We start from the raw sequence: 23,618 nt of genomic DNA, 5'->3' as shown, positions 1-23,618 counted from the left end.
TTGGGGTTCATGGTGGATAATCAGCTGAATATGAGCTCCCACTGCAATGATGTGGCTACAAAGCCTAATGTGATCCTGGGATGCATAAAGAAAGGAATCTTGAATAGCAGTGGAGAATTTATTTTACCTCTGTGTGGCACTGGTGTGACTGCTGCTGGAATACTATGTCCAGTTCTGGTATCCACAATTCAAGCAGAATATTGGAGAAGGTTCAGAGAAGACCAACGAGAATAATTAAAAGATTAGAAAACATACCTTATAGTGACAGACTAACAGAAGAATGTCAGACCAATGGTTTATCTAGTATCCTGTTTCAAAACAGTGGCCACTGCCAGGCGCTTCAAAGGCAATGAAGAGAACAGGCAATCACTAAGTGATCTATCCTCTGTCATCCATTCTCAGCTTTCGGCAGACGCTATGGACATTCAGAGCATGGGATTCCATCCCTGATCATTTTGGTTAGCAGCCACTATGGACCTATCACCAATGATCTTATCTAATTCGTCTTTGGACCCCATTATACTTTTGACCTTCACAAAACCCCCTGGCAATGAGTTCCACAGATTGACTGTGCACTGTGGTGAAGTACTTCCTTCGGTTTGTTTTAAATCTGCTGCCTATTCATTTCATTGGGTGACCCCTGATTCTTGTCTTAGATGAAGGACTAAATAACACTTCCTTATTCACTTTCTTCACACCATTCACAATTGTATAGATCTCTCTCATATCCCCCCTTTGTCGTCTTTTTTCCCCAAGCAGAAAAAAAATCTCTGCCAATATGGAAGCTGTTCCATATCCCTAACCATTTTTGTTGCTCTTCTCTGTACCTTTTCCAATTCCAGTATTTCTTTTTTGAGATGAAGTGACCAGACCCAAAGAGCTTAATCCATTTAAGATTAACAAAGTGAAGATTAAGGGGTGACTTGACTACAGTCTATACGGGAAGCAAATATTTAATATTGGGCTCTTCAGTCTAGCAGAGAAAGGTATAAAATTATTCAATGGCTAGAAGCTGAAGCTGGACAAATTCAGAATGGAAATAAGATGTAAAATTTTAATGGTGACAGAAATGAATAATTGGATCAACCTGCCCAGAGTCATGTTGGATTCTCCATTACTGACAATTTTTAAATCAAGAATGAATCTCTCTCTAAAAGGTATGCTTTAGGAATTATTTGAGGAAGGTGTATGGCCTGTGTTATACATGAGGTCAAACTAGATGATCACAGTGGTTCCTTCTAGCCTTGGAATCTATTAATCAATGAATTGCAAGTACGGTTTTCAGTAGTAAATAGCACAATTCCCTGTACTTCTAGAAAAAAACATCTGTTCTGAATTTTGCCTGTAATTCCTTTTGGAGGTGTCTGCTACTAGGCCCAGTACTTTGGTTATGACTGAGCAGTGCACAATGGAACTCCAGGAAGGAAGAGGAGTCAGTGTGTAAAGGTGGTTCTGAATTCCCAAATCCTTAGCCAAATTTCACTTTTCTGGGCTCCCAGAATAAATCAGAACACCTGACGGTTACACTGAAGTACACGTGTTGTTGCAGTGTTGTAGCTGTGTAGGTCCCAGGATATTAGACACACAAGATGGGTGAGGTAATATTGGGCCAACCTCCTCTTCTTCAGCTTTGTGTAAGCTTATCTCTCTCATCAACAGAAGTTGGTCCAACAAAAGATATTGCCCCACCCACCTTGTCTCACTAAAGTAAACAGGCTGTTAACAGCCTTAAGGCTGTTACTATAGTATCTAGAGATCACTGGGGCACAGAAAAATCCCAGCCATGTCCCCATTCTCTTTTTCACAAACCTCAGCTAGCCACAGACAGTGGGGTAACACAGAAGCAGTCACACTGGCTCTACACTAACGGATTCTCCTATACCTGAATTATCTTCCTGTTGCTAGTTATGATGTGGCATGCAATGGCCTGGATTCTCAGAACCAGGGAGTTGGTGGTTAGAGACTGAAGAATACATAGATTGGTATTTATATTCATGTTAATATATAAAATAAGATTTATACCAACACTTGAGACAAAAATCATTCACTCTGATGTGTTTTGAACTATAATGTCACTGATAATCCTGAAACCTGTTAGGAAATGTATTATGTACTATGCCATCAGCATTCATATACCTCTTTACCTCTGCAAAAAGTCATTTTAAAACATTAAGTATTTTCAGAACACCTTTGTGAAACAGATATTTTAGAATGGAGGTGGGGAAAGACAGGTTGCAAAGATTTGTTCAATTTTATAAATATGTTAAAGTTGTCATGAAATGTAGTTAATACCTTTGCAACAAATGCTTCTTGCACACATACTATTTGAAACTTTGCCCACAAATTATCAAATGCAATAAGATTTCACTCTAAAACCATATTCCAATCTATAGGAAGAGGCTACTTACTTGTACAGTAACTGTAATTCAAGATATTTTGTCTCCAGTGGTGCTCCACTTTGTGAATGACCTTGCGCTTTCAAATCAGATTTCTGTCAGCAGTCTGTGGGTCTGTGCCTGCACCCTGCTCATCTTTGCACTCAGGACTGAGTGTATATAAGGTGGGGCAAAGTTGCCACTACTCCAGTTCATTCTCAGTCATGAAGTCCAGCAGCAAGAACTCCAAAATAGAGGTGATAGGGGAGTGCAAACAGAGGAACACCCATAGGGACAAAACATCTAGAAGAACTCCAGTTACTGTACAAGTAAATAACCTCTCCTCCTCTAAGTTATTATCCCTATGGATGTTCCACTTCAAGTGATTCCTAAGCAGTTCCTTGATTATGGAGGAGGATGCTGAGGAGACAGAGTCAACACGGTTCAGAGAAAAACCTCACCAAAGGCTGTATCTGTTCTAGGAACATGAATGCTAGCATAGTGCTGGGAAAAGGTGTGCACAAATGACAAGGTAGCAGCTTTGCAAATGTCTGCAATGGGTACATTAAGCAGGGCGACAGAAAGAAATTGTGCCCTGGTGGAATGGGCCATCATCCTAGGCTGAGGATGCAACTCAGAAACTTCTTAACAAGCGAAGATACATTTTGATACCCACTCAGATAGTCTTTGTATGGGAACATAGGCTCTCTTCATCCCCTCTGCGAAGCAGACAGAGTCTAGGGGAGGAGCTAGTGGTTCTCAACCTTTCCAGACTACTGTACCCCTTTCAGAAATCATTTGTCTTGCATACCCCAAGTTTCACATCACTTAAAAACTACTTACTTACAAAATCAGACATAAAAATACAAAAGTGTCATAGCACGCTATTACTGAAAAATTGCTTACTTTATGATTTTTACCATATAAAATAAATCAATTGGAATATAAATATTGTATTTACATTTCAGTGGGATACTTGAGCATGTTTTTCACTTGAGAGCCTTTTCTGAAGCCTCAGGCAGCAGGGCTGAAGCATGAAACTTAGGCTTTGTGGGGCCCCCTGTAACGTGCAGCCCCAGGCAACTGCCCTGCTTGCCACCCCCTAATGCTAGATCTACACTTGCAACCCCAGCCAAACCAGTCCCGTGACCCCATGGGGGCTGCAACCCCCAGGTTGAACAACAGTGATCTAGAGGAGTTAAGTACTCCCTGGAAGATCTCTGTATACCCCCTATTGAGAACCACTGATCTAAAGGGGTTAGTCCTATTGAGATAGAAGGCAGTCACTTTTCTCACATCTTGAGTATGGAGACTGGCTTCTTCCCTTGAAGATAAGGGTTGGGGTAAAAACAAAAACAAAAAACCCCTGTTTACTGAATGTCTTAGTTTTACTGAATGTCTTCGTAAAGGCAGCCAAGCAGACCTCAACACAGCCCCTAAAAACTCTGCCCTCTGGACCAGGGAGAGGAGAAATTTTTCTGTTGATTAATAGTCCCAGAGCATTGAACATAAATTGGATCAAGACAACACTGCTCTGCACTTGCATTTTGGACCAACCTCTGAAAGCTCCTTGCATAGGTAGGGATAACTTGCATTCCTGATCTTAAGAGGAATGCAGTCACGACTACCATGATCTTTATAAAAACCCTGGGAGTTGCTGACAGGCTAAAAAGTACAGTGAACTGGTAATGATTCTGATTTATTAGAAATCGGAGGTACTTCCTGAGAGCTTGATTAAAAAAATGCCTACTTCCATGTGGCAATCAAAGTCAGTGGCAGCATACCAGTCCCCAGGATCCAGGGAAAGGATAACTGAAGCAAGGGAGACTATCCTTTTTAAGAATTTGTTGAGACAGGTCTAAAATTGGTCTAAGACCATCCTTTTGAGACTAGAAAATATTGGGAATAAAACCTCATCCCCCTGAGACCACATGGAATCTCCTCTACGGCTCCCAAGTGAAGGAGCAATTGCACTGCCTGAGTAAGCAGTTTCTTGTGGGGTACAGGGAGGAAGGGGAGGAGAGAGGGGTAGAAGCAAACTGGAGGGTATATCCCACTTCCATACTGCTCAAAACCATTAGTCTGAAGTAATCCAGGACCAAGCACTGTGGACATGAGACACAATTTGCAAAAGGTGAAGAGGTTCTGGGTTGGAGAGATGGAAACTGGTATGCCTGGCCCATCAAAATGTCTGCTTTGCAGTTCCCAGCTGTCTTGAGGGCCTGGAGCTGAAGCAGCATGAGGGTCAGGCATATGCCTATAAGTCTTGGAACTCTTATTTGACAGATCTTGCTGAGAAAGAGGAGCAGAATGTCAGTATGTCTGCTGTGACTGATACTACTTCTTGACCAGAGGAGATGTGTACAGACCCAGGGACTTCAGGATGGCGCTAGAGTCCTACATCCAAGGAGCTTGCTGTCCATCTAGTCCGAGACTAGAGAAGGACCCTTGAATGGCAAGTTCTGGATAGTACTTTGGACTTCATAGGGAAGACCAAAAGACTGCAGCCAAGATGAACTACAAATGGCCACTGAAGAGGCAATGGTTCTAGCTGCACAGTCTGCTGCATTTAGCCCTGACCACAGTGAAGTTCTTGCGACAAGTCTTCCCTCATTGATCAGGGAAGAGAACTCCTGTCTAGCACCCTCCAGAAGCAGCTCTTTGAGCTTTACCATGGAACCCCATAAATTAAAATTGTGTTGTCCCAACTGAACCTGTTAGTTGATGATATGCAAGCTGAAAACCCTGTTGAATTAAACCTTCTGCTGAATAAGTCTAACCTCTTAGCATCTTTTTATTAGCCAGGATAAGCAAGGATTGCTGTTTGTCAGAGGCTGGGAATGGCTGACTGAATGGATCGCTTGATGATTACCTGTTCTATTCATTTCCTCAGAAGCACCTGGCATTGGCCACTGTTAGAAGACAGGATACTGGGCTTAGTGGACCATTGGTCTGACTCAGTATAGCGGTTCTTATGTTCTATTTGGGAGTGGCACCTGGGTGCCCCATCATTATCTCATTAGTCACTGTGACAACTAACGAACACAGAGGTCGGAGAGTATAAAAGATACTCAAACCCTTAGTATTTTCTTTCTGCACTTTTAGAAATGGGAGGCAGAGAGAATGGAGTCTTCCATAAAGCCTTTATTGGCTCTAATATTGCCTTGTTAACTGGCAGAGCTACCCTGGATGAACCTACTGAAGGTAAAAGGTGACATGAGGACTCATTGACCTCTTCAACCTGTATACCTAAGCCTGCAGCTTCTCTCTTTTAATAACGCCTGATACATTTTAAAATCATCCAGAGGACTGAAGTCGTGCTGGATGAAACAGCCTTGTCTGGAGAGGACAAAGAGGAAGTCAAGTCTGGAGGGAGCAAAATCTCTTCTATCAGTTATTGCTTCAGTTCTGGAACCTACTCTTGGTGCTTGGTACAGGGCCCAGTGCCAGAACTTCATGAAATACTGGCAGCATGGAAAAGTCAGACAACAATGGGAGTCATGTCTCCACCTAATTATCAAGAGGTGTGGGTTATTAAGTTATTTTCATATCTGATCTATTGTTAACCAACTTTCAGATAAGGAAAAACATTGTGCAGAAGGTATCAAACTTTTTATGCAGAAATTGGATTCTTGGATGAACTTTAGAAGTTAATTCTAGAATTCTAAGGCTACGTCTTCACCGACAGCAGCAAAGTCGCCGCTGTCAGATCAATTTCTCTGGATCGACTGAGTAGTCAGTGAAGACCCACTGAGTTGATCCAGAAATCGACGTATTAAGACCACCTTCTCAAGCAATGTAGCACTGTGTCGATGGGAACACAGTTCCCGTCGGCACAGTGCAGTGAAGATGGCGCACAGAACAGAAGCAGAGAAGTCGATGGGAGTTACGCACGTTTTTTGAGTAGCTTGCATAACTCCAGTTGACTGCTGATGAATCTTGGAGGTAAGTGTAGACAAGCCCTAATATTAAGCATTGAATGGTCTAGGTAACAAGGTTAAGAGGACATTAATTTAATTAACTATTGATTAAACTCTCAGAAGATCAAACTACCAAGTACATATTTGCTGCAGATTGTTAATTCCTGCTCAATGTGATGTCCCAGTATGCACTCTCAAAGGATATCAAGGTCTCAACTGAAGACTGCTGGAAAGGGGAGTTTGTCTATAGGCAACTCCAGTTTCTTCAAACGACACTTGATATTTTATAACCTAAGGCTGTAGCACATGACTTCTTGGTATGCAGTCTAATGTATGCAGACCCCCCCAGTAGTATTTCAGTTCTGCAGAATTTAAGGAATTGTTTCTTCCACATGACTGCAAAGAAAAACTTTGACAATCAGAAGGTTTTCTTCAGATAGGAGATACAAAACAAGTGTAAACTACTCTCACTTCTCTGACCTGGTAGTCACTCCAGCACATAACATTAACAGGATAAACAACATTTAGTTTACTCCCAACTCATCTTAGCAGAAATATCCAAGCAAATTGGATATAACTGAAATTACAAGAGACCTGGTGCATACATGGTGTGCAACAGAGAAAACATCCATAAGTTGTTACCAAGTTGTTATGCTCTCTCTGGTGTTAGGCAACATAGATAGCTCTTGTTCCTAGATAAGGTGATCTGGGATTTCAGCAGCAATGGGCCTAAGAACAGTCACCATCATGGCTGCCACCCCTAACATCTCATGGGAACCCAGATTTTCATCAACCTGATACTGAGAGATGTCCTGACCAGACCAAGCCAGAGAAAAGGATCCAGATAATATTGCCACTTCTACTGAATCCAGCTGAATCCCAGCCACCACCTTTGATGAAATGGGATGGGACTTCAATAGCAACAGCAGCTCCAGCTCATCTCAACTAAATTTTTCTTTCCCAAAAAGTACAGTTACCACCACCTAAGAGACTACCAAACAAGGTTTTTTCCCTTCTAAAACTCTCTCCAGCTAAAGGGAAAGGGAATAAGGAATGTTGTTAAAATGAAAGGCTTACTTAATGTTTTACATTTCAATTACATTAACTGTTTTTCCTGCTTTTCTGTATCTTTAATAAAAGATTTTAATGGTGTGTGTACCATAGTACTAAATAGGCTGAGTTCTCTGTATACCAAACTCCAGACATTATTTAACACTGTTTAGCATTGGACAGTGACAGGGTTATGTTAACACCTTTAGCATATTTATTCCACCTCACTCAATATAACAGTTCTCAAAAAGTGAGTGACCATTGTATTTAGAATGCATGGATCAAAAAACTTCAAGGTAAATTTGAGCTTTGGCTAAGAGACTTTCATGGTAAAACAAGTTTTAAATTATTTGCAGACCCATTTTTCACCTGACTCCAAAGAGATATCAAATTCAGTTAGAGCAGACTGATGTACTAAACTTCAGTCCAAATGTCACAAAGGAAACAATGAATTTCTGTAAATGCTTTCCGTGTGACTTATTTAGTTGTACAAAAGATCTCTCAAGTACTTTGTGAAAAAGACTTATGAATCAAAGTTACATACTGCACAAAGGGCAAGTCTCCATTTCATTACATGCACAACCACATCTAAGTCAGACATCAAGAATTTGGTTTCAAAGCAGAGATAGTCTTCCTGTTGATATACCTTCCCTGAAGCCCCCAAGGCATACATTCAATCATGCTGTGCATACTTACAGCATTTTTTTTTACTGACTTAGTGCTACGTAAAATTATTTACAACCCTTGGAATCTTGTTAGGTTACCATGCAGTCCTCTGTGTTGCAAAGATTGTGCACCAGTGTCTTGCATGATCAAATATTTTTCTTTCTGGTCATATATTGGAGAAGAATGACACTTACCACTGAAGACCACTGGGATAGCTAAGGGGTAGCAGAGACTGATATAAGCAGAGTGCATGCTCGTGTATCACACCAAGCAGTAGCTGGCAATCTGCAGTGGGTATGTGCATCACAAGCTTGCAAAAACAAACAGATATAGTACATTGAAAATTTGGTTTTTGTGTACCAAATGCCTCTCTCAGCCTGCACATTTGGATTTTTTATTTTAAAAAAAACTAATTATGTACTACATATCTCTAGGTGAACTATCTTTAAATACCCCAATAAATTCTTCAGTCCAAGATTTATCACTGATTAAGTTGGACAAACAGGCCTAGGCGAGTACTTCATTCTATTAGTCTTTGTCTGAAATCTAAGACACAAGTAGTTACCAATCGTTAGCTATAGAGCTCTGTGCAGATACAAAATTTGCATCCACATCCGATCTGCAGCTTTGCAGGCCTCCAGTTATCCAACTAGTCAATATCAAGATTATCTGAAAATTCCCATGAAACTGAATTCAACAACAACAACAAAAACAAACGAAAAAAACAACCCCTATTTGACATCAAGATGATAAATCAAAAAGATTACAGCAGGTATCCACTGTCTCATAAATATAAACACAGTAATTATTTAGGAAGCTTTATATTAAAAAGCACTAACATTAGATGTTAAAAATAAGTATAACTATACAATTTTACAATGACTAATACCAGCCTTAATTCTAATTTATTGAAAATATTTACATACCTAGTCATGACTGTTTGTCTGTCAGGACGTACATCTAATAAGATCTTCATTATTTGAGGTTCAAATCCCATATCCAGCATCCTATCAGCCTCATCTAAAACCTATGCAAAATAAGATTAGTTTCTATGATTCTACAGTTAAGTTTTCAGCAAGATACTACACAGCAAACTTTCCTTAAGAGATGTTTCTCACTTCCTCCCCTTAAAACCCATTTCAGAATCTACTTATTGCCACTCCAAAACCTGTTCACTACTTTTCAAGTTTTCACCATCTAAATTGTTTCTGGTGCTACTCCTTGATGAAGAGGTAAACCTGGCACATTTCCAGACAGGAAAATATTCTGAGAAAATGCTTTCACTCATACCCCCAAGAACAAAAGCCAGAGAACACCAGGATTTTGAATAGTTTTCACTTGCCTATAGTCCCCTACACAATTCATTTGGCATATAAATTGAAACAGAAGTTTTGATTATGTAACAGAAAACAAAACAAAAAAACCCCCAGCACCATTTCAATCAAGAGGACTTCTTCAGAAACTTTAAAATGAAGTTTCCGGTTTTACTTGTTAGAGCTTTTCTATGCCAGTCCAGAAATATGAATTTGTCCTTCACTATGAGAAGAAAAAGACATTTTATCACAACATTTGTAATAGGACTGTCCAGTTCTCAGCCGTCTCTTATCCACTAGATAAAGTGCACTTGACCACTACTTGATCCTTCCTACTACTCCTGAAAAATTAAGTTTTTGAGGCCTAAGTCTCTGAGTCAGACCTTGTAATGGCTAAACAATGGAGCCTTCACTCTTTGCAGGTGATAGGGTTTGACCACAGTAATATCCCAATTACAGTGAAAGAATGGTACTCGGAGGTTGAAGCTAGGTGTGATTCCTCACAGAAAAACAGAGAGGCTATATCTTGGACATATGGCTGGCTATTGTTTGAGCCCCAGTCGTTTGCCTGCTACTGATACCATCACAGAGGCATTAGTGGTGCCACAAACAAGTGAAATTGATGATCCTACACAGGGCAATATGCTAAGTGCTAACTGGACATCTTTATTTTGGAAAGACTTGGAAAGCTTTAATAACCTCCTGACCTTTAACTATCTAATCTGCTCTGGAAACAGAAAGATCTGATGGCTGTTTTAAAAGCTGCACTTAAGTAGGAGGTCTTTTAGGGATACACACTCTCACATGGGCGTTGGAAATTAGTTTGACCAAATGAGAAGTGACTTCATCTATCTAATAACTTTCTATTAAAAAATCTTTACTGGAAATAGGGCATGGAGATTCGCAATTTATTGGAATTTTTTTTAATCTGAGCCCCACTCATGATCCACTCCATTTCTGACAAGGGGGCGCAACTGTGAGAATTTCAGAATCCTATATAAATTAAAACTATTAAGCCATTCAGAACCAGGTCCAGAGGACTTTCCTCCTTTAATTTTCAGTTTTGGGTTATAGGCTCAGTTACACAGATATCTTTAAAAAAAAAAAAGGGGGGGGGGGGCGCCAAGTTCTCTCTTCTTTTATACTGGAGGATCAGAGATTTTTCTGGCAATCCCCTTGATCATCTTCATCCCAATTTTCTCCTTTTCAGATGTCCCAGTCTAGCTGTGACTCCTCAAAACTGCAGTGCCACTGGAATTCCCTGAAACGTATGTATGAACAGAATTTCATTTGAGAGATTAAGGGGGGGATTCAATATTTTTATTAGCCCTTCTTCATGTTCAAAGGATTTAAGTTTGTTCTTCACTAATTATACATACTACAATGGAGTGTAAAGGCTGGAGTCTCTACTGTGGATTATAGTGAGCAGCTAAACACTTTGTATGATGTCAGTGTCCTTCCTGATAGGACAGAAGGCATTTCCTGGGCTAGGAAGTGAGCTATTTTTGTAGCTGAAGGGAGGGAAGAGAACATATGAATAGCCATAGTGGATCAGATCAGTGGTTTCTCTGAGTTCAGTACCCTATCTCCGACAGTGTCCAGGACCAGATATGTCAGACAAAGATACAATAAAGTCTGCAGTAGGCATTTATGGGATAACCAGCCCCCTGTGAACATTTTTCCAAATCCTCAACAGTTGGACACCTGTTTATTCCTGTAAGCATAAGATTTAATATGACTTCCAACATGTTAATATTCATTATTTCACACTCTAGCCATTCTTTGCTATCCATATAAACGCCCATTCCCCTTTTTTGAAGACCATTGTCTAAGTTATACCTTATGGTAAAGAGTTTCACAGGGCAGTTGGGTACTATCTGAGAAGTCTTTACTTTTATCAATTTTAAATTTGTCTCTTCTGTTTTGCTATGTTTCCTTGTTCTTGTATTCTGAGAGAGGGTAAATAGGAGCACTTGAATAGAATAAGGAAGTAATTAAGTGACCTGTAGACTTTTGTGTTCCCTTTTGTCTCCTCTCTAAGTTTTTTGTTATCCCTAATTATTCTAAACATATGTCTCTAAACTATCTTCGGTTTCTGCTATACAGGTGTTGATATGGCATGCTCAAAACTGTTCCAGTATTCCAGGTGACAGCACAGGATTGTTTTATATCAAAGAGGGAAGAGCTGAATGCTGACTTCAACTGAGGACATGCATCTGACCAGTGTAGATGCGAAGATGCCAGTTTCATTTAAAGTTTTGAAGAAGTGTTGAAGACTAACAGAGGTGGGCTGGGTTACTGAAGAACTACTGAGCTGGGTCTAGGCTGCAGACTGACCTAAGTAGATGTGACTGCGCTGAGAGGATGGTGCTGATCCATCTTGTGCACATCTTTTGTGCACCTGCTGAAGTGGGCAGTGCTGTGTGTTTCATGGAGAGTTTTTTCTGTTTTCTTCTTACCATTTCCTGTCTCATGTTCCTCTACTTTACTAGGAAGGATAAGCCCAAAGCAGAGGTTTGCAGCAGGGCCTGGTAGTAGGCAGTCTCAGTGAATTTTCTCCCAAATACACAAGTCCTTCAGCATCTTAAATGTAAACTGTGTGTGTAGTATACAAAAGAATGATGGGAATCTGAAGTTTAATACTCTTTGATCATCTCTCCAATGAGCCAGCAAAGATATTGTGTTTTCTGCCTGCTGAAGACATAACTGAGCTCTGGGAAGCAGCAAGCCTCTTATAATGGTGGGGAGAAGGGAGGGAGACAAAAATACACAGGTGCAAATTTTCAAACATGATCTCAGTTTTGGGTCCAACTTTAGACACTTCTGGACTGGAGTAGAGGATGTACAGCACTTCTAGAAAAAAAAATCAGTCTACATGTACCTAAAGTTGATCACTTTCAAAATTCAATCTTCTGAGTATGTATCCCATCTGCTGGAAAAGTGGAACCATACTTAAGAGTCTGGGCTGACAACTGAAGTTCAAGGAGAACCATTTTCTCCCTTTGTATGTGATTCAGAAAGATGATGGGTGAGGCCTTTTGGTTAACATGCAACGTAACTGTCACGTTGTTTTCAGCACGTATAGCTTTTGTTCTAGTTAGAGCCAGTACCACATACTTTATTTTCTAAGGATTGAAAAAGTGCATAAGATTGAATATAATATTTTGCTGTTAGAGCACTAAAAACTAGCATTTCTTTTCTTTACTACAAAAATGGAGAGGAAAAAAAATTTCTCTAGGATTACTTCTCTTGCCACCAACAAGCACCCTCATTCCTACTTTACAATCAAATAAGGCTACTCTCTAGAGCCACTACTATTCTATTTCTCAGCTGGCCAAAATCCTGATGATGCTTGTCTATCTCTATTAACAGCCTAACATATTTGGGACCTGCAGGTTCATTATCATTTCTAAACCTGGGGTATAGGCAGGTAGTGGCATCAGGGGAGGCATGCCGTGATACTTTAACAAGTAAACTAGGCCTGTTAAGAAGATCCAGTCCTGACCAGCTGGTAAAGTATTTCATAGGGTTAATCTAAAAAAGGGCCAATTTAAACTGTTATCCTTAGTGATTAACCAGCATCCTAAGAGCTAAAAGGCCACTGACAAATAATTTGTGAACATGAGAGAACAGAGTATCTATAGCATTAAAAAGATGACTGTATCAAAAGTAAAGGTTAAGAAGGACATTATGCACTTAAGAAATCTAACAAAATTCCTTACCAATGGCCAGAAAGACTTAAGGCTTTCAGTACAAAATACTGTTAGCATCACAATCTAAGAAAAGTTCTTTTCAAGTTACCTTTAGAAAGATGGACCACAAAAGTTATTTTCCATTTTAAGAAAATGGATTACATATACCAGGAGTCTAGTTTTCCCTGGGTGGTGGTTCAGTGTCTTTAGCAGAGATACTCAGTTAATGGTACTGAGTAAGATTTTCATATTTTAGCCTTAAATTCTCAATTCAATTAAAATAAATCTAAGTTTTTTAAAAGAATTAATTTTTTGTTCAGATTAATCCACCTCCACCCCAATAAGTGCATTAGTTTTGTATGATGACTACTTGCCAAGTATGTTATGCTCTTCAGATTTATGAAGTTGTTCATTTGAAGGTCATTCAATCTACCAGGAGTAGCAATAACAATATCCACACCTTTAGTAACCATGTTTATTTGTCCTTTTCGGTCTCCACCACCATATATGCAAATACTAAAAAAAAAAAAAAAAAAAAAATTTTTTCCAGAAGTTGAATAGTATAGTTCAATTAAAAATAAATCTTTCAAAATTGAAAATAATACCATCACACTGCCTCATAATATTTAAAGAATATTTGTGTATTAAAAGCTCTCAAGAAAAGATTACAGTTCAAAATAGTTCAAAATGCACAAATGATTTATTTAAATTTTTTATTTACCGTAAAACATATTTATTTAATCTGCCACAGATAAAAAAAAAAAAAAAAAAAGTTAAGTTCAGAGACACTAAGCACGACAAATTTGAACAATAAAAAGGTCACTGAGAAATTGACTACATTTTAAACCTCATCTTTAATAACTTTCACTGAATGTGCTGCTTTAGTTTCTACATACTGTTCTGGGCAGTTTTGAAATTTCTCATCCCATATCCCAGATAGACAGAGTACCTGAATGATTTGTTAAAAGTATATTAAAAAAACAAAAACCAGATACTGGGAGGGCAACTTAATGACAAAAGATCACAGAAGGTATGGAAAAGTATTTTAGGCATGAGCCCAAGTTATATGACCACCTATTATAGCACACAGCAGCATTAAAAGAGAAGGAAATACATAAAATTTAAAATTTAAAAAAAGTTAACCTAGCAGCAAACAAGAGAATTAGAATTCTTCAGGTAGCACAGCACCTTAGCATGCAGATGAGTCAACACGTGAGAAGACATTCTGAAGTAAATTGCAATGAAGAACTACTGACAGAATGTCCTATTTTTATAAGAGAATTCTGTGACGAATAAAATGTATGAATTGTACCTTTGTTTCACCTCTGGAGGAACAGGTGGTGGAGCCTGAATTTCAGTTCAGAACTATTAAGAAGTACAAAGGAGGTCAAGAGAGAATAACCCATAGCAAGCTGAAGCCACAGACTGGATAAAGGAGGAAAATTAAGGAAGATGAAGAAATATGGCCTCAAAAAAAGACTGGAAACAGAAGGAAAAGCTGTAAATAAAAGCTACAAATTAAGGACCTCTTTAGACTTTACACCAATAATAAAATATCTTCCCCTCACAATAATACACAGGAGGAATAGGTTCAGTCTATGGGAAGCTCAACTGTTGACCAAGTACTGAAAGAGAGCCCAGAAGGAAGTAGTCCTATTTAGAGACTCCATAATGAAGAATATGACAGACATCTGTGGCCCAGACAAAGTGAACAGCATGCTTCCATTGCCAGAAAAAACAAAAGGAAAATCAGATATCCTAAAGACTACAGGATAATTCAAATTTTTTGTATTTGTTATAATACTTTAGGATTAAGTGACATGACTTACTGTAATACAAGACTTCTGCTACCACTTGTGTCTTTAATATTAAGAAACTGGTGAGAATAAAGATTACCTCTTAATTCCTTTGTATGTATATTTTGAGCATTCTGCCTCCACCTGAAGAGCTAGTTCTCGAGTGGGAGCAAGGACCAACATACCTGGCCCTCCACGCTGATCTTTTGGGCTGTAAGAAAGAATTCAACAAAAATGTTTTAAAAATGCTTTATACAATAGCTATACGATACTATAGAAAAACATGATCTTGAGTATAGTCACATTAGATATTAAAACATTTTAATGTAATATTTTTCTAGAGTTTCTCAATATACTGCCACATTCTTTTATTCAGACAAAGCAGGGCTACCAGTTTCTTAAACGAATATAGTTAATTTTAAAAATAATGATTAAAAATATTGTAAGTTGTGTTTTAATGCTAATTTTAAAAAAACAAAAAACTTAGTTAGGCAATACAAAATTAAAAAAGTTTCATTCCATCAAGCCCTTACATTGGTTGTGAATCCAAATGAATGAATCCAGGCATTAAATAAGCTAATGTCTTCCCAGTACCAGTCTGTGCTATACCAATGAGATCAATTCCTTGAAGTATGATTGGCCAAGCCTGTGACTGAAATAAAGCAATGTAAGTGCTTAACATATGAATTGCAAATTTCTCTTTAAAATATGACATTTACCAGAATTAATTTCACACAGTACCTGAATTGGTGTAGGCTTCTCAAAGCCAATTTTTCTGATATTTGCCATAACATCAGGATAATACTTAAATGCATCTTCAAATTTACTGACAGGATTGGGAATGTGGCGCTTTTCACCTTCTTTCAAGTCATCACACATGATATTATTATTTTCTTTTCTGTATAGAATTTTAAAATATAAATGTAGTATCTTTAAAATCAAAGAACACCAAAACAGAAAAATATTCCAGAAATTGAGAAATAATGGAGTCTACAAGAGTTTCTTGGGAAAAAGAGAACCATGATCCCTCTTATGTTAACAAAGGAGACACCCTTCCACATCATTCAGTTCTCATTTTCACTTTTAGATACTCCCCTCCACAATTAGATGCTCTAAATGCATATGACTTCACACCCTAGCCATACATCTGACCTTGATTACACTCTACTTGAATGAACTATACATTTGCTAATAATATCTGTGTTCTATTGCAATCCAAGTCATTGAAAAGTACCACTGACTAGTTTTAAATGGATCACATCTAGGCCTTCACCAGAATAGTGGTTGTGACATAGCACTCCATACAAACAAAACAGCCACAAATATCACAAATTTAGAGTAAAACAAAAGAATAATAAACCAACCTATGCCAGATTAACAAACAGAAAGGTCTAAAGACTCGAAGGCTATGCAACCCACTTTAACTGGCTTTACAGCACACTCAAGCATTGAGATATTTAAAGGGCCTAATATTTTTTAAAGAAAGAAATATGTATCAACCGTTTGTCTTAGTTTTTCCATCTCTACCCATCCTAAATACAAAATTCAATTCAACCAACATCTTTGATTCAATTAGGGAGCAGGAAGAGAAAAGCACTTTCAATCAATATTTCCCTCAGTTACACTTATTTAAAAAGATTAACCAAATTACAGAAACATTAATTATATAAAAGCACATATAACGTAAGATGGGAATGGAGAAGAGGAAAGACTACAGAATATTTTTACTCGCCCATAGCTGTGGTCCCTACATTCTCTTTTCTGATCTTATGAAAAGAAGTTCCATACAGCATACAAAAGTGGCAAATAGAAGCATGCACACATACCTCCAGACAATAACCAGAATCCCAGTTCACATTACAGGTTATATTTCCTAACAGAGACACATATGTTAGGCACATTGATAAAGCTGCTGGGGCAGCACACATGGAAAAGTGATAGCAACCAGGGTGGCAAGAGAGGGTTGCAAACTTCAGGGTGGCAAGAGAGGGTTGCAAACAGAGTTACTACTGGAGAGAGAATACTAGAGCCAACATGAGATGACTGAAGTAGAATGCTCTTTGTACTTGTTTCAAAGTGGCTGGAACTTAGTGATTAACCAAGTTAGTACTTACCTGGATTACTGGCATGGACAGAGTAGGATGGCAGTGGGAATCAAAGTTCTAATGCTTGGAAGATGTTTGAGTAAGGTTTTGATGAAGAAACGGGAGTTCAGGGGGCATTTAAGATAAACACAATGTTCAGAAGATTACAGCTGGAAGGAACTAATGATCTCTAAACCACTATCTCACAATATGCCCAACTCCAGGAGGTAGATACACTAAAGGTTTTGTGCACCATCTACACTGCCAGTATCATCTTTTTGTAACATAAAAGAAGAGAGGATTTTGAAATTCAAGAAAAAAAGACTGTGGACATTTGTCTTTTACAGAGATTATAGCCACCATCTTCTACCAGTTTGAAAAAATGTCTGCACTGCCCAATATTCAACCCATGGTGGATAAAAATCAAGGATTTCATTAAAAAATAATGGATTTTTTAATTAAAATTGAAATTGACAACCCAGGTTAAGGCCTAAATTTACAATAATGTATTAAAATCATTTAAATTAAATAAAAAAACTTAAAAAGTACATTTGCTGCCAAGTTTTAAAGAAAATCAAATCCCTGATTGGTGGAAGGCATTGGCTAAGCACTTGGATCCAGAGCATGTTGAAGTGCTAAACCATCTTTTGACATCAGTAGCCTCTTCCGTATATGGTGAGAGACTGTTTTCTTAATTTCAGTCAAGTAAAGAAACCAACTGGGAGTTGAAAAAGCAGGAAAGTTTGTTTTCATCTTCCGATCTATGACTAAAAGCTGTGTGAGAATGAGATCTGCCAATTCTAAAAATTTTGAAGGACCTGGTGATCAGAACAATCAGTTCAATTCACTAACTACAGATATACTTTTGTTTAATAAATCAGTTTTAAATGCAAAACATGCCTTGATAAACTTTTTTCTTATGTATCCAGCATATTTAAGGTAGTTTAATAAAAAAATTAAAATGTTTTTGTGCATTTTAATTTAATTTTAATTTCCATCCTAATAAAGCTTAACACAAATCACAAGTAAAAAATTAAGCTAGTAAACAAAAAAAAAAAGCATCATTTATCATTGTCCAACATAATAAAAAGTGCAAAGATTAAGAATCTGAATAAATATAAGTTAAGCTATATAGTTGCTTAAATGTGTAAAGATACAGTGTTTCCTCCTAGTTTAAAAAGCAGCACCAAATTTAGCATAAATATAGTTAAGGTTATCAACCAATGAGAAACAATCTTTATGAAAATAACTTGATGTACAAATGGAAAACACAATGAAAACTGACTATTTAAATCAAGGATTCCTGTTTGCTGATTTAAGTCATAATTAGAATCGGTGACATAAATCACTTTGATTTTAAAAAAGTCAATCCACCTTGGCTCCAGCCCAAATAAAAAAAAAATCCACAAAACTGTTAACGAAAAGAAAATTTTAACATTTATATAGTCCCTATGTAACAATAAATAATTTACCATTCCAATGCCAAAACAACCAGTTGCTTCCTATACAAAGATCTTACCGCCACTTCTCCACTTCTTCTTGTGACATGGAAGCAATCTTTGGTGATTCTTTGTAAAAGTTTCTCTCAATTGGAGGCAAATCTTAAACAATTAGGAAAAAAGCAGGCGATTAAAAAATTAACTTTCCAAACTGGTGAAAGACGTGCTTATTGAGAAGTATAACATATAGTTTAAAAAAAAACAGTTACTAGTAGAAGCCTGCCAAAATTATGATCAAGATTTAAGATGGAAGAGCCCAAAACCCACACAACATTGTGAATCCTCACATCACTCCCTACTAAGAAACTAATCAGAAGTAGTGTGAGGCTTCCTTACTGGAAAGCATGTAAACTAAAAACTGAGGAAGAGATAAAAAATATGGGGGTTTTAAGTATTTGCTAAATAAATCACCTCCCTTTATTTTTAGTCTAAGCTAACTGGAATTATTCCTCTAACAGAGACCATATGATGCAGAGAGTTACACTTTTGAAAATTATAGTGCCTAAGCAGTTACATTTAATCAAAACTAAAGGAAGTGCAAGAGTCTACCAGGAATTGATAATTCAGACAGTGAAAAATACACAGCCATTTCAACTCAACACAGACACATGATCTAAAAATGTTCTATTCTGCATTTTAAAAATCTGTTACAGGCTATCAAGACTTTATATTCAAGACTAGCACACCACACTCCTTCAAAGCCTGTATACTAACCTGCCCACTTCATAGCTTCATATTTAGCTTTATTTTCCCGGAGAGAGGCCCAGTTAATCACGGATTTCTGTGGGCCAATTCCAGACTTGATAAGATCACAATGGATTTCAGTGGAACACCTACTGCCAAAATCCTGGTGTTTGAAGGAACCTGTTGAGAAACAATAGCTTTGCTTTATTTTTAACAAACAAAATCTTTTCCATTTGAAGTCTGAGATGTTATGTTTAAATAGAAAGTTCTTTCTTTGGGCTCATGGTTAGAAGCCTGGTTTGATCTCCAGATCCAAATTTATTATAGGTCAGAAACGTCTGCAGAAACTGCATGAATGCATTTTTGGGAAAGGGAGAGAATAAAGAGTGCTGTGGGACACTGAGCAAACTCTGGCTACTCAAGAGTAGTACTGACAGGTTCTAAAGGGAACTCCAAGCAGCGCTCTCAATTAGAAGGAAGGCTTGCTGTGACATGGGTTCTTCAGGGACAGAGTGTGAACTGGGAGAAAATGGGAGGTAAATTCTCAGAGCCCCAAAGGATCAAGCAGAAAAATCTGTTTTCAACAACTGTAAGGAAAGAAGGCGCATTTCTGCAGCACACACCAAATGCATAGTATGCACCCTGCACACACACCAAATGCATAGTACAGTACATTTAAATTAGATTAATTAAATTAGGATATCTCAGAAAGAAGATCTAACCATAATGACACAACTGCAATAAATACCACAGGTGATGACCGTGATTAAGTGAGTCCCAATGATAAACTGGGTCAGCACAGGGGAAAATGTAGTGGTGTGCTTCATTCTCATACTGCTCTGGTCTGTTTGTGCATCAGAATAGCAGCTTTCAGTCCCTTCTTAGCTATGATACATACAGAAAGTATATTAAGAAATCCACTATGAGTATTCCTGTCTACAGCTTTGCTCCTTCCTCAAAGACACCCGCTAGTCCTCCATGCTAGGCATTTCACAGCTTCACCTGCCACCAAACTGGGCAGGCAACTCCTCGCTCTATTCCTCCTCTTGGAAATGTGGAACCTAACTCTGAGTTCAATTCCTTTCTGCCCTTTTAGTGCCTCAGTCCAGATCTGAAGACATACATGGTCCTTATCCCGAAGGGCTTTCAATACAAATAAACAAAACAAATAACAGACAACACAAGCAAAATATTAGAGGAGAAAATATAATTATTGCTTAAGCATCCCTACAACCTATACAGTAACAATACACATTACATTCCACACTTTATTATGTGGAAACTTAACTGACCTCTTACTCTCTTCATGGGAAAAATACCTACAATTTGCCTGTTCACTGATGCTTAACAGAAATGTATGTCGAGATCAGAGTCATAGTTCAATGAAGTGAGTAATATGATATATATTGTTTTAATGCATTTGGAGGCATAGGACATGTCTTCACAGAGGGGCACTGAGTCTGTCAGTGCAAGTGGTAAATGTGATGTATCCTCTTCTAACACTTACATTAGCTAGACTAACGAATTTTTTTGTTTTTAAGAGTTTGTGTGGTATTCCCCTGAAGCAATTTTGACTGTTTTTTTGTGGTACAGCATAGAGGCATATTGTACATGTTAAAAAGTTAAGTACAAGTCAAATGTTATAATAGAGCATGAGTCAAAGACGCAACAATTTCTCCACTCTAAGTTTCTTACCTTTCTCAGTCCTGTCTCCACGGTAATTTTGGCCACACCTCTTAACAAGATCATCTATCAACATTTTGGCTTTGTTCTGTGTATCATTACTGCCAAAAATCTTTACTTCTGCTTCATGTGCTCCCCTTATAACCTAAAATTAGAAAGCCAAATTAAATTTTTATATAGCACAAGCCTCATACACTAGAATATGCACAGGTATCCATTCCTTATGTTTTTTTCCCTTTCTGCAGTCTCAATTTCTCTGCCTAACATAGGACTTATGGTGAGCTACACAAAGGGTCTTAAACATCATGGTGCCTAATTTTTGGGCACCTAGAAAAGTCACAAGAACAACACTGCAATTCACAAACCCAAAGTTAGGTGCCTCAGCTTCCCTACACAATGAACGTGGAGAGTTTAATGCCTAAGGGTACGAGTACACTTAAGGGTATGTCTACATTGGGGGTTAGGCTGGGTCTACACTACATGATTAGGTCGACACAAGGCAGCTTACATTGACATAATTGTGTATGTGCCTATGCTCAAATTGGTCTCTCAGAGAACTCTCTCACCTGCTTAACTCCACTTACACAAGAGGCAGTAGCTATGTCAATGGGAGAAGCTCTCCCGGTGACATAGCGCTGTCTACACAGGGGGATTAAAGATGGTATAACTACATCGCTCAGGGGTGTAGATTTTTCATTTTTTAGTGTAGACCAAGCCTATGTGCCTGCCTCACTTCACACATAAAACAGCTGGATGAGGTGGTGGTGCTCACCTTGTAATTTATAGCCCAATGGTCAGAGCACTTCCCTAGAACCTGGGTCTCCCATATCCTATTACCTCGTTGCTGCCTGAGGGGAGATAGGATAATGAGTGACTGGACCCAGGGTCTCCCACCTCTCAGGTTGGTACCCTGACCACTGACTTACAAAGTCATTCTAACTCTCTGGTCCAATGTCTGTTTAACTTTTTATCCACAGTGGAACAGCCATTGGGTGAGGGAGAGAAAGAGGATGCATCAAGCGAGGTATTTTCAGTAGAGACAGGGAGGTGTCACAAGGCGCTGGTAAAGACCTCATCTGGAATGACAGATTAAAGGAGAGAATCTCTCATATCACAGTGCAGCAATCACTGGCATATATAGAAGCGTAAGCAGCAAGCCCTGGAGAGAGTACTGAGCAATAACTTCTTGACAAAATGTACTTTACCTGTATTTTAGAACCTGAGGAATCTTCAAGTTCTCTTATTTTAGTTCCAGCCCGACCTGTTACAAAATACACTGTAGATATTAAACAAATCCTGACCACAGACCAACTTTTCCTAAGAGTGGGAAGTATACTATTGTCAATCATTACTTTATCATTATACACGGTCGCCAAATAAGAAAGCCTTTGCTTTCTTAAAAAAGGGCAGAGCATTTAACAATAAGAAATCACAGCTTGAAAACGCAGGAAAAAAAAGTAGGCTGGCTTATTTGTGATTGTTTAAAATCAAGACAGAAAAAAGTGAATGGGGGGGGAGTTGGAGGGGGGGGAATGAGGAACAAATATAGTACCAGGCAGACACTTCAAGTTCCTTCCCTGGCCACCAAAAGTTTTGTCTCCATCTCCCCCTCTGCTAGCTGAGAGGCGCGCTCAGGCATCCACTGGGGCTAGCCAACAGACAGTGCTGAGCGAGTCTTTTGTGGTGAATTCTTCCCACCAGGCAGGCCATCATCTCTTCAGGGTGATCAAATGGGAAATCAGGCAAGCAGCTGCTAAGCATGCAGCCTGGCCTCCCCCGGTGACCATGTGTCCATCAGGGAAAGGGCATCACAGGGCATTCATGACCCCTTGCCTCAACAGGGACCAGGGCCAGCCACAGGGCCAAGGGGCTAAGCAAGTGCCACAGCCAGCCCCCACCAACACCCTCCACCTCAGCAGCCTGCTAAGTGCTTTAAGCTCACCACCTACCAGCGCTGCCCCAGTCACCCACCCAGCAGGGGCAGAGACTGGGAGGATATGGCAGGTGTTGCCCCCCCGAAGCCACACGGGGGTGGGCACATGGCATTACACGCCCTCCCAATGGGGTGCAGAAACATTTGGGGTGGTGAGCGGCAACAGCCGGTAGATCGGGCCAGCGCTCGGGGAAGGAGCGTCCCTGAGGTGAGGCAGCGGGCGGAGTTGGTGCTCCCTACCCCAACCCTGCGGTGCGGGGCTGGCCCAAGTCACCTGCCACCACCGCTCCCCACCGCAGCGTGCCTCCATGCCCCTGGGGGAAGGGCACCCCGCAGTCTGAAAGTCTCTGGGGGGGGGGGGGGGGGGCAGGTGAGACCAGCACGCATCACCGCTGCTTCCCCACAGGGACGTCAAACGTGACGCCGAGGCCAGCCAGCAGCCCGGCACGCCGCGCAGGCACCCTGCCCAGGAACCAGCACAGGGCTGCGGGGCCGCCCGCGCCAGGCAGAGGCAGGCGCTGGGGCAGGGACCAGCCGGTACCTATGAGGGTCCCGATGACGGTGTTGTCCAGCTGGAAGCAGAGCGGCACCCCCTGAGCCCGGTCCCTGGGCGGGCCGCGGGGCCGATACTCCCGGGGTCCCGACAACCAGGGTTCGCGGGGTGCCGCGGCGCGGGGCGGGAACGGCCGCGAACCCTCCAGCCTCCTCCAGCCGCCCTGGGAACCGCCGCCTCTCCGGGCCGGCCCCTGCTCCTCGCCCTCCGCCCACTGCCCGGCGGCTCCGCGTCGCCCACTGTCGCCCGCCGGGGGCGCTGGGCTCCTCCGGCCCGGGGCGGGGGCCATCGGCGGCCGCCACTCCGCGGGCGCGAGCGGTCGGTTCCCGGCGCGGGACTCCTCGTCGCTGTCTGCTTCCCAGTCGGACAT

The 23,618-nt window shown here is 40.0% G+C and overlaps 1 protein-coding gene across 1 annotated transcript in view; it reads right to left on the bottom strand.

Annotated features, from left to right (window-relative positions):
- The window catches only part of DDX43 (DEAD-box helicase 43), a 61,924-nt gene extending 38,306 nt beyond the window's left edge, over positions 1–23,618 (bottom strand). Inside the window, exons 1-10 of the mRNA XM_067532619.1 lie at positions 23,237–23,618; positions 21,968–22,023; positions 20,775–20,907; positions 19,110–19,259; positions 18,416–18,497; positions 15,554–15,710; positions 15,346–15,464; positions 14,913–15,023; positions 13,391–13,532; positions 8,938–9,038 (exon numbers count right to left, since the gene is read on the bottom strand). Coding sequence (XP_067388720.1) covers positions 8,938–9,038; positions 13,391–13,532; positions 14,913–15,023; positions 15,346–15,464; positions 15,554–15,710; positions 18,416–18,497; positions 19,110–19,259; positions 20,775–20,907; positions 21,968–22,023; positions 23,237–23,618 — 1,433 coding nt within the window. The remainder of the gene's footprint in view (positions 1–8,937; positions 9,039–13,390; positions 13,533–14,912; positions 15,024–15,345; positions 15,465–15,553; positions 15,711–18,415; positions 18,498–19,109; positions 19,260–20,774; positions 20,908–21,967; positions 22,024–23,236) is intronic.

Source organism: Emydura macquarii, unplaced genomic scaffold (assembly GCF_026122565.2).
Source record: "Emydura macquarii macquarii isolate MOO-44397 ecotype Brisbane River unplaced genomic scaffold, CSIRO-AGI_Emac_v2 contig_3295, whole genome shotgun sequence".
Classification (NCBI taxonomy): Eukaryota; Metazoa; Chordata; order Testudines; family Chelidae; genus Emydura; species Emydura macquarii.
This window is presented reverse-complemented; position numbering and strand designations above follow the sequence as displayed.